General features: G+C 34.3%; 2 protein-coding genes across 2 annotated transcripts; both read left to right on the forward strand.

The window, feature by feature from the left end:
* The first annotated feature begins 6,193 nt into the window (after positions 1–6,193).
* Positions 6,194–7,173, forward strand: LOC149168953 (ABC transporter B family member 2-like). Its single transcript, XM_089426998.1, has 2 exons — positions 6,194–6,544; positions 6,843–7,173. The coding sequence occupies exons 1-2, from the start codon at positions 6,526–6,528 to the stop codon at positions 7,109–7,111; spliced, it is 288 nt and encodes a 95-aa protein (XP_089283124.1). The 5' UTR covers positions 6,194–6,525; the 3' UTR covers positions 7,112–7,173.
* Positions 7,174–9,690: 2,517 nt separating this feature from the next.
* LOC149168954 (thylakoid lumenal 15.0 kDa protein 2, chloroplastic-like) lies at positions 9,691–10,140 on the forward strand. Its single transcript, XM_089425026.1, has one exon. The coding sequence runs from the start codon at positions 9,691–9,693 to the stop codon at positions 10,138–10,140; it is 450 nt and encodes a 149-aa protein (XP_089281152.1).
* The last annotated feature ends 723 nt before the right edge of the window (positions 10,141–10,863 follow it).

Genomic DNA, 10,863 nt, shown 5'->3' on the forward strand with positions numbered 1-10,863 from the left:
ACTGATGGTGAAAGTTTTGAATAGGCTCATCAAATGCGACTTTGTGACTTTAATAATTGGGTGAGAGGGAAGGTCACAAGTCACATGTCTAGGGATTAGATGGAATCTCACTAATGCGACTAGCAACTTATAGAGAAACCATGTTTTAGGCTTTCAAGGTAGGATTTTTCTAAGTCCCAAAGATATCCTCAAGATGTAAAGGGATCGTGAAACCCTAGGAGATGACAAGCAAAGATTGAAAGAAGGTCCAGTATAAGGGGGCTCCAAAATTTTGAAATGAGTTAAATTGTGGTTGTTGTAGCTCCTACAACATTTTATAGATCACAAATCTACTTCTAGATACCTCTTCTCCCTTGGTTATGGTTTGATTTGTTGGTATAGTAAGAAGTAGTCAACAATTTCTCTATCTACCATATAGGTAGAGTATCAGGGAGTTATCAATGCAACTAATAAAGCGATCCAATTTCAACATGCTCTCACTATGTTTGGTATGTAGTACTGTCACCCATCTATTATGTTTTGTGATAATCAAAGTACCATTTAGATCTCGTGAGATCTAGTTCACCAATAGTTGACCAAGCACATTGAAATTCATATGCACTTAATTTGAGATCTTATTCATGGGTAGGTGATTGATTTTAGATACTTTTCCAACAATTAAGAAAATTTGTGACATCTTCACTAAACCTTTCATAGAGAATGTGTTTATTCATTTATGAGTTTTTATAGGCGTGCAAGTGGCTTCTTCTTCAGAGCATACTGCATAGTCTTCTCATTCTATTTTCTAGAGGTTTTTTTCACCCACTAGGTTTTTCTCTCTATTTCTTTTAGAGGGATTTCCCTTTTTAAAATTGGTGCCTAATATGGCTTCACATTTGCCAGTAACCATCTCTATTGCCACATAATCACCTCAGTTAGGTTTATGGGGGTTTGTTGGTACATGTTAGGTTGCATGTTGATGATTACTTACCTTTTCTTCCTTGCTTTATGGATCAATTGATGACATGCACATTTGTTATGATGCTTCTTAAATATCTAAAAGGAAGTCACTATTTTGTATTACATACACTATTTTTCTTTCCCATCAATTAGTTAGCTAATGAATATAGAGAAAAGTGGTATCATTACAACAATCTACTGTTTTACTCCTTCATTTACAATATGATTTTCAAACTCTTAATATTGGGTGGTTTTGTAACCACTAGAAATGCATATTTGTAACTTATGTTGAACATAATTTTGTATGTTGATTTCATTCCTAAATAAGTGATTTCGAAATTTGTTCTATATATTTACCTAAACATGTTCAATATCATATGTTGTAATAAGACATTTACAATACATGATTGATGTTTTCAAATAATTAGTCATTGGCAGAAGAAGGGTGATTCAAGAGATTATTAGTTTCCACATAATACGAAAAGGAGAGTGTTAAAGGCAATTTTCTTATGGAAATGTAGGACAAGATAATATGGAGGTTGTGTTATTTTGGGCACCATAGGAAGGGAGGATTGCAAAGTTGTAACTAAAGCAGGAGCCCACATTTAAATCACTAATCTGATCATTTCACCTTGTAGAAGTATTAAACTCAAATTGCATAAAGGTGTGGAATTTGGAATGATTCTCATAATTGGTGGGATTTTTTTCCAAAAGTTAAATTGAAAACCCACCAACAATTAAATTAAAATATTTTAAATTTTATCAATTATCATCTATGATTTGAGAATAAAATCATCTCTTTTATACAAACTAAGCTCCTTCCATCTATACAAAAATGAAATTAATAAAATATTTAAATCATTAATCTTATCATTTCACCCTTATGAAAATCTTAAAATTGAATTGGATAAAGATATGGAATTTAGAATAGTTCTTATAATTGATTGAGATTTTGTATCCGACCATTAAATTAGAAACTTACCAACTTACCAACTATTAACTTAAATATATTTTAAATTTCATTAAGTTAAAAACCTACCAACTATTAAATTAAATATATTTTAAATTTCATCCACTACCATTTATGATTTGAGAAAGAACCCATCTCTTTTATACTAACTATGCTCCTTCAATCTATCTTTACAAGATAAAGTTGGGATTGTTTTGTTTCAAACCGGAAAACAGAAAAATTAACAATGTGATAGTAAAAGAAAGAAAACGAAAATGAAAATAATAAAAAAGAGAATGAAAGTGGAACCTAATAGTTCTTATGTAACTAAAAAAGTCCTATCAAACTAAATTAAATAATAAGTTGGAAAGTAATAATTTTGAAAGAAGTGAATTTGACACGTCCCCATAATAGATATTTATCCCCCTCTTGCATATAAATTTTAATAAGTTTAAAACTTTAGAGTTGCTGCTCAATGATTTTAATAAATTTAAAACTTTAGAGCTGCTGCTCAATGATGGTGAGATAGAGGTTTTATAGTCATGGAAGTTGGTCCTAGGGATGTGAATGCAATCATATGAGACCGAGAAGTCAACAGCGGTCCAAATTTTAACATGAATGAAAAATGTCAACCAAGAGGCTACATTCCACGTTCCTTGTATGCACAGATATGGTTTGAAAATAAAGTATGATATGGTATCACTTGTTTTTAAAACATATTTATTTCTATTTCATGGGGTGCACCGTAACATGAGTCCCGATTTCTCAAATTCTCGGGCATGGGGACAGGTTGACAATGGTATGATACGACGGATAGGTGAACCAAATAACAAATGGATGTCCAATCTACCATGTATACTCTGAGTCCTTCCTAGAAGAATAATCTTCCAGTTTTTATTTATTAGAATGACCTCTCCCCTGCCCATTGTGTCCGCCTTCGCTAATTCATCTTTCATTAAAATATTCGAAACTTAAAAAATGCGTTGAAAAAATGTTTTTTAATTTAACCGTGGAGAGCTATAGATATTTATATTAAAGTTGATTTACAGGTCATTTTAGAAAAAAAAATTAAATAAATAACTTTAAAGGCAATTTTGAATTCTTCTTGATTATAATGTTAGTGATATAAACAATAATATATTTTTTTATTTTTTTTATTAATTTTAGTTTTTAAAAATATAAAATTTAAATATTTAATTCACATTTTTTTTGCTTTTAATTGCTTTAAATAAAATTATATTAAATTAATTAATTAAACTAGCTACTGGAGCTTCGGCTTAACAAAAGCCATGAAACGGGGAATTTAAGTTATACTACCATGGAGAGAGCACATAACATGTTGGCATTTTAGTTCTATGCCACTGGTGTTTCCAAACTCTAGATTTTTAGATGATCTCTTTTATAAGCCGGTTATCTATTCACATATTTTTGTATTAGAGTGTAAGAATATACCAGTGATATGAAGATAAATTTTATTACTAATTTTGATGTTTAAAATTGATTTTCAGTAACTCCATCTTTATTATGCAAATATAAATAAACTGCTAAAAAAATGGACACCCCATGTCTCAACCTATAAAATGACCCACTAAGATCGTCTAGGTCAAAGAATGACACCAAACGGATACACACGTGTTAAATATCGATAACATCAACAAATATCAACGGTTTATGTCTAGTGTGATGACCTTTGAGATATGATCGATGGCTATTATCCAATAGCAAACCGTCCACTTCTCTAAAGTTTAACACAGGGGTGGGCATTTTGTCATTTTATGGATACCGGTTTTTTGGACATGGAGCATGCGGGTGAATAGGTGCAAGGTTGGTTTTCAATATTATTAAAGATTTTTCTGGTAAATTGAGTTGTTTTAGTGAAAATTTTTAGAAAATTTTAGGATTTAATTTCTCAAAAAATTATTAAAATCACAAATTTAATAAAAACTTATCATAATAAAATAAAAGTACCAAACTCACAAATTTAATAAATAACCTCTACACAAAAAAATAATGCCCTAAAAAATTTAAGCTTACCATTAATCCATAAATAAAACTCCGGCCAGATGTATTCCAACAATTCGAGGACAGTTCAGGATCGTAGACTGGACTTTTCTGCATAACGCAGCTGTCGGTTTAGAGGTAGGCGTGAAAGGGCCGCTTTGAAAACAAAATAAGGGTTACACTTGTTTTGGGTGACACTAAACACAGCAATAACGACAAGTGCAACTGACTATATTGTAAGTAACATGGCCAGCGATTCATCCTACTAACTAATCCCTGGAACTTACCACTGTTTAAAATATTTGGTAATTGGCCATCTTATCTTGATGTAGATTTAGTGGATCATTTGTAAATTTTATGTATTTGAAGAATATACCGCAATATTAACTATTAACTTTATTTTATGTCTACAATTAACAACTAAATAATTAGATCATTACACTTTCTAGAATATTTAAAAAATATCGAACCCCTCCTCAAAATTCTTACACTCTCCGTCGATTGACTTTCACAATGTGCGTTGATTATGTTGGTATTTAAGCTCGTAAATAATCATTTAACAAAGCAAAAGAATACAGAAACAAGAAATTGAATTCATACACCAATAAAGAAGGATTTTATTTGGTAAAACTTTAATAATGTGTTAAAATAAAATATTAGAATTTTTATTATTCAAGCTTAAAAAAATAACTCTCAACAATACATCAGGTAGGTTGAGCAACATCATTCAAAATACAAACCTTACATAACTTCCTAGGGTTACGCAACTGCCTGCGCACTAAAGTGAAAAAAAAAATTGTTCTCAATTGATCTGCCGCACCCTTCATTTATGGAAAGGGGAAACGTTATAAAATCAATTGAGCTATTTCGAGCACTAACATTAACTAGGCCTTGTAGATAAAATTTAAGCACAGTAATTTTTAAATTATTAGTACTTTTACGAAAGAAACTGCAAGTGTAAGTCTAGGATAGGCCATTTTGTAGCAGAATGGTACACCATATGTAAATAACTTTGATGCTTATAAACTCATCAAAGCTAAAACGAACACTTAACGAAGAGGCATATATCTATATACCTTTGACCTGAAATTCTTTGTCAGTTTTGACAAAGCCTGCCACCATGGCTCTTGGCAACGCTGATAACCAGTCTTCTCTACTCAACCCTGTTGGCATGGCACTCATAATATCTTTCAGTAGATTTTCCTTTGAATATAGAGCTGCCGCTGATCCATTATGCCCATCGAAGATCTGAAATGACATAACAACATTTATCACTCCACTTGCTCATTTCATTTCTTGATTCACACACAATACAATGCAATTTTCAAACATGGAAAAAAAATATGCGCTTAAATGCATTTAAGGGCTCGTTTTCTTTCTTCCTCCTAATAAATCAACAACCGACAAAATTCCGAAGAACAGAGACCTGAAAATTAGACATCGCAAACCAAATTCACAACTTCTTTTACGACCCCCTCAACCCTTGTGTTTTCCCACGGTGAAATACTATTTAGTTATGCACGAGGTACGAGTTCAAATCTCTTTGCTCGCACAAAGAAAGCAGGCGATTCAAAATTCTTTCTTTGTGCTTCTTCATCTTCCCAAATGTATTTTGCTCTAACTTGCTTTGGTACTGATTCCGAGGGTTTTAAATCCAACCATATCCCATGGAGATGCCTCCTCCCATGGTATATAAAGCAGTGCAAGATTTTCCCTCATTACATCCATGATTGCATATAAATTTAGTGGTCCAACCTTCTTTGCCAGCTTTACATTTTGTGACAAAACATAAAGCATACGCCACATGAGGAATACTTTTTTCATGTCTTTGATGGATAACCTGCAATAGAATGAGGGAGAAGGGAGGGGAAAGAGTATGAGAAGGAACAAATCTACAAACAAACAACACAAAGGAAAAATACAACAGAGAATGGGCTTAGGTCTTTCCAGGCTTCCTCGTCAATCCTTCGGTGAGCTGCAGTCCAGGTATGGGAATCAGTTTTTTGTATCGGAAGAGGGCTATTACTTCATTTTAACTTTTTAAAATGCAGTTGCAGGCTTATGAAGGGAAGATAGGGTCTATAAGTGTTTTTGATACTCCAATTTCTGCATTCTAAATTGTTCTTTCCATGCGAATTCCTTTCAGTTTATTTGAGGTAGAAGTCATTGTCACATTGATGCCTCAAATGTGGATATGATAATGACACTTCATTGGAAATCTCACGAGAATGTTCACAAACAACCTTAACTAGCTTTTAGCAAAGGAAATATATATTATGCCACACTTAAAATTAATCAGAAAAAAATAGTATTCCAGTGTCAAGAAAGCAGGATATTGTAAAATTGTTCATTTTTAGTAGCCTCTCCTTCTCAATAAATAATTTTTTATTTAATAGTGAACATAATGTTTCCTTATATAACATGCTTGTAACCTTCTTGTATGGTTGAGACTTTTGTTATGTTGAAGGTTTCAGCTGTTCTATGCCTAGACCAATTTCAGTCCTTTCCAAGTAAACAAGAGAAAAAGACAGTTTAGAATTGCACTTTTTCTGAACTAAAGTTTGAGCATACAGTATTAATTTGTCTAGCAACTTTTGCAGCACGCTCTCCAGTTCTTCTACTTGGGACTTGTCATCATGGTATCGGGATGGTTTGGTATGTTCCAATCCAATTCACAACTTTTGTTTGTCATGGATTGGTGTGTGATTATTGGTTTGAATATTTTGCAAGTAAAAAGAGAATATTAGACAAGGGGTTTTCATACCCGTACTTAGTTAAAGTTCACTTCAATTTTTTATTTATATTTTTGGTTTTATAATTTAAAATAAATACATCAACTGAACACATGGCCTATACCTTCTAGAGTAGTTGATATTTTGTATCATTTTCCTTCCAGCAAACAATCTACAGTGTTGAATAGCTGAAAATAAGTTGTTTGTATGGATTTATGCAGAGGTCTCATGTTGGATGCAAACAGGGGAGCGACAATCAGCTCGCATGAGAATGCAATATTTAAAATCTGTTTTGAGCCAAGATGTTACTTTTTTTGACACGAAGACCAGCACTGGAGAAATTATCAGTTCTATCTCTACAGATATAGTAGTTATACAAGATGCAATTAGTGACAAGGTATATATCCTAAATTTGCAGATGAGAATGAGTTTGTATTCTCTTAAAATTATGGCTGTGCATTTTATTTTGTTTTGCATATTGACATTGTGATATAAGAAAAAACTAAAAGTCAAAAAGCTCAAATTGTTTTTTGGTCAAAGGTGTAAGAGTTGTGTACATATGCTCACCAGCATCTTTTTTTTCCCTTTTCCTTGTTTCCTGTGACTTTGGTAAGTCAACCTAAGGAACTAGTAAATTTATAAACCAAGGGTTTTTTAGTTTTTAAAAGCAATAAAGAAAGTTGCCAAAATCGAAATTAGTCATTAGGGCTGGAAATATATACAACATTCTCACTAAGGGTTGCACTTGCGGATGTTTTCTTGGGCATCAGGTACATGACAAAAGTTGACTTGTGCCAAAACTAATTCAATTTGTCTTTCGCTATATTGCATCTAATTTTAGTGTCGCGGGGACAGGGAGATGACAGGACAGATTTCGGGGAAGGCTGGAAGGTACCCCATATTTCTAGAGGACATGCAACTGGGATGGCATAGTTTTACTTGAAAACATATAAAAATAAAAAAACATAGATTCTAGAACCTAGGACGATGATACAACTCAATAAAAATAGCAATTTTCAAATAATAAGTCTAAAAGACTTTGTTTATGTTGATATTGAGGTAATATGTAACAAATTTGGTCCATGCAAGCTTAAGTAGCTCCAACTTAGAATGAGTGTGGAAAATGTATTAATTGGCTTCATCAGTGGTGATGAATTTTAATTTTTTCCCTCTTTTGTACAAGGTATTCATTCATCATTTGCTAGGATTCAACTTAATAATATTATGCATCAAAGGCTCACTGTATGCACCAAAACCTAGAACAAAAACGTGAGGATTTACCTACTCAATGATTGCTTCTGCTGCCTTGCAATTAGGTGCATCTGGTGATTGCTCCTGTTGTATGACAATTAGGTGCATCATCAATAATTAATTGAATGACATTACACAACCCAATTTCTGTAATGGTTTTCGGTAAGAGCTACGGAATATTAGCAACAGTCTCACCAAATGTTGAATCATGGGCTGCAAGGAAGACCACATTATGAATGGACACAATAAGAACATTTATGATTTATCGATGACATGATTTCAACATTTGTCCAATGAGCAGATACAATGGATAATCCATATTCTCTTCAAGCATTTGTACATTGTCTTAGAGCTCTCTGGATTTTGGATTTTTCCTTGCTAAGTAACTTGGTTTTGGCTTTCTCATACCTGGGGCTCATGTAACCTTAAGGGGCATTGTTGATGGCAATAACAATCTCATTTCAATAGGGGGAGTGAAGAACATTGAAATTTGAATGGTATACCACATGAATAGAGAAACCTCACTGCTTTCACATTCATCTCACCCCTAGCACCATTATTGTGGATATTACTGTCTTGTCTAATTTTCATGGGTTTGGATGTGCCAGAGGATGTGTGCTGGTATCGTCGAGCTGGTTCAAGTATTCGTGGGACAAGAGAACAATGGATTCCATTACCATCGTGGTGAAAACTCTCAGGTCTGCATTTATTGTTTTTCCCTCAATTCCTTGTTATTGTCGTTTTGTGTTCCTTGAAGGAACGTGTTTGATTCTCATGCAAACTATTTTTCTATGGCTGTTTAAGGTATCCACAGTGGAATGGAATTCACCAAACTATACCAACGGAACCAAGAGCAACTTCTCTTCAAGTGTGCTATGTATCTATAGGTATGGATTATTAACCCTTGTCTCAGAAAAATAACTCCCCTATTTACTTTTTTTCATTTATGCTACCTGTAGCCATGGTGTAAGCCTCGATTGGTTGTGGCTCTGTGACCTCAACCAGTTCACTTGGTTTATTAGTGGGTATTTCAGGGCACCATTGACGGTCGCTACAATGCTAATGCTTTCCCTCGTACATTTAATTAGGAGTGTTATGCATATCTCGATGCCTGCTGCGACCAAGTGTCGTAGTTTCTTAGTCTACATATCCTCATTCTGGTGTGTGCCTAGCCTTACAGGTGGAATTAGGTGGCTCAGATTTCTGGTGCATTCGGTCTTTCGTGATTAGGCCCATCTCCAGTGTCTCATGGAAACTCAAGCTCAAGCCTCAACAAGCAACCATCAAGAGCATTCTGAGTCTTTCTCCAACCCCAGTTAAAATGCCACTTAGTTCCTACTACGTTATCTATTTTAAGTCATTCTCTTTCCTCTCCATTTTCAGTTACAAGCCCACCTTCAATCGCATAAAACACTTATACTCTGTCAGTCAATGTACACCCAATTCAATAACCCACAACTTCAACCCCTTTCAGATCACCTTCAAAAACCTGTGTATTTCTCAGTTGATATATGCACAACACAAAAACAACATTCTCAAGGATGTGGGTAAGCAAACTTTGTCAATGGCATCTGTGCCCTTGTTCACCTTTCTGATTCAGCAAGTGCAGTTGACACCATCTTTAGCAATTACCCAAATCCTGAACTCAGACTTTCATTCCAACATGGCCTCAAAAGATCCAGAAGCAATAAAAGTCCCAGACCTTTAGCTACCCAACAACTTCACCAATGTTATTGACATAGCCAGGGTCTTATCTCCAGCCCAGCAGTGAAGATTTCACAAGAGTTGCAGGCTTTGGAAGACAAGACAGAGTGGAAAATGAGAATCCTTACAAGGTCTGGGCCATCCCCATCTCCTTCAGATAAATCCTTTAGGGACCTATGGTGCCCTGATGACAGGACTATGATTATAGTAGAGGACATCTCTTCCCCAAACATCTTGAATTTCGACACAGGATTAACAGTGGGTTCTAGGCTTCCTCGTCAATTCTTGGGTGAGCTGCAGTCCAGGTATGGGAATCAGTTTTATGTATCAGAAGAGGGCTATCAGGCAGCACTTTTGAATACAATTGATACCATCAAGCAATGCATTGTTAGGGAAGAGGGATGCAATAATGTGCCTGGTTTGACAAATGACATGTACTTTTTAACTCTTGCGATGTCCATTGCTGGGGGTTGTGTGTTTGGGTTTACTACTCGGCTTAGCCCTCAGGGCAAAGTGGAGTGTTCATGGCAGTGGGTTGTTCTTCTTTCTCTAACTCTGATATAAAAGTCTGGGAATTTTTTATTTTCCAGAAGTTCAGGGCTCAAATGCAACTCATGTTTAGTAGTACCCTTAGGAGGGTTCTCGCCAGATTTCTTAACGCTTTGGATTTCTGTACCCACGTTTTGTTTAATTAATTAAGTTATTATGTTTTGGATACCAATCAATATTGAAATATTTCAAATTGTTTAATTAATAAGTTATCATGTTTGGATACCAATCAATGATTTCTTAACGCTTGGGATTTGTGTAAAATAAATCTTTTATTGCAGGCATTATTGGAATAAAGAAAATAATTATTTTTGCATGAGGTGCCAAGTGTCACTATTGAAAATTTCTATAAAAGAGGGAGAAAGTTAGTGAGAAAGGGACTTTTTGAACACCCTACTATTGGATTAATATCCTAATGACGTTGTGTCCTTAGAGTAGCTATCAATATTTGTGGTGATTTTAGTAAAAATGGAGGTCATGTTCTTCTGTTTATCTCCTCAATGGGTATTGAATTCCTATCTTCATCATAATGTTTGTAAGATTTATTTCTTTCTTTCGTAGGCTTTGGCGTCCTACTTTTGTAAGATTTATTTCTTTCTTTTGTAGGCTTTTGCTTTTAATTCCTGCCTTTCTGAGCTACGGTGCTTTAAAGGAAACTAGTCTTAGCCTTTTTCTCGATCTAGGTGGTTTGTAAGGAATAAAAATAAGATGTGACATACTCTAGTAGATGTTGTTACC

The sequence above is a fragment of the Pinus tabuliformis genome, chromosome 4_2 (assembly GCF_031772625.1).
Source record: "Pinus tabuliformis cultivar Carrire ecotype Pingquan chromosome 4_2, CPIR1, whole genome shotgun sequence".
In the NCBI taxonomy this organism is placed as follows: domain Eukaryota; kingdom Viridiplantae; phylum Streptophyta; class Pinopsida; order Pinales; family Pinaceae; genus Pinus; species Pinus tabuliformis.

What these genes read in the sequence shown, in the direction of transcription:
- LOC149168954 (XM_089425026.1), top strand. Translation starts at nt 9,691, where the DNA reads ATGAGAATCCTTACAAGGTCTGGGCCATCCCCATCTCCTTCAGATAAA.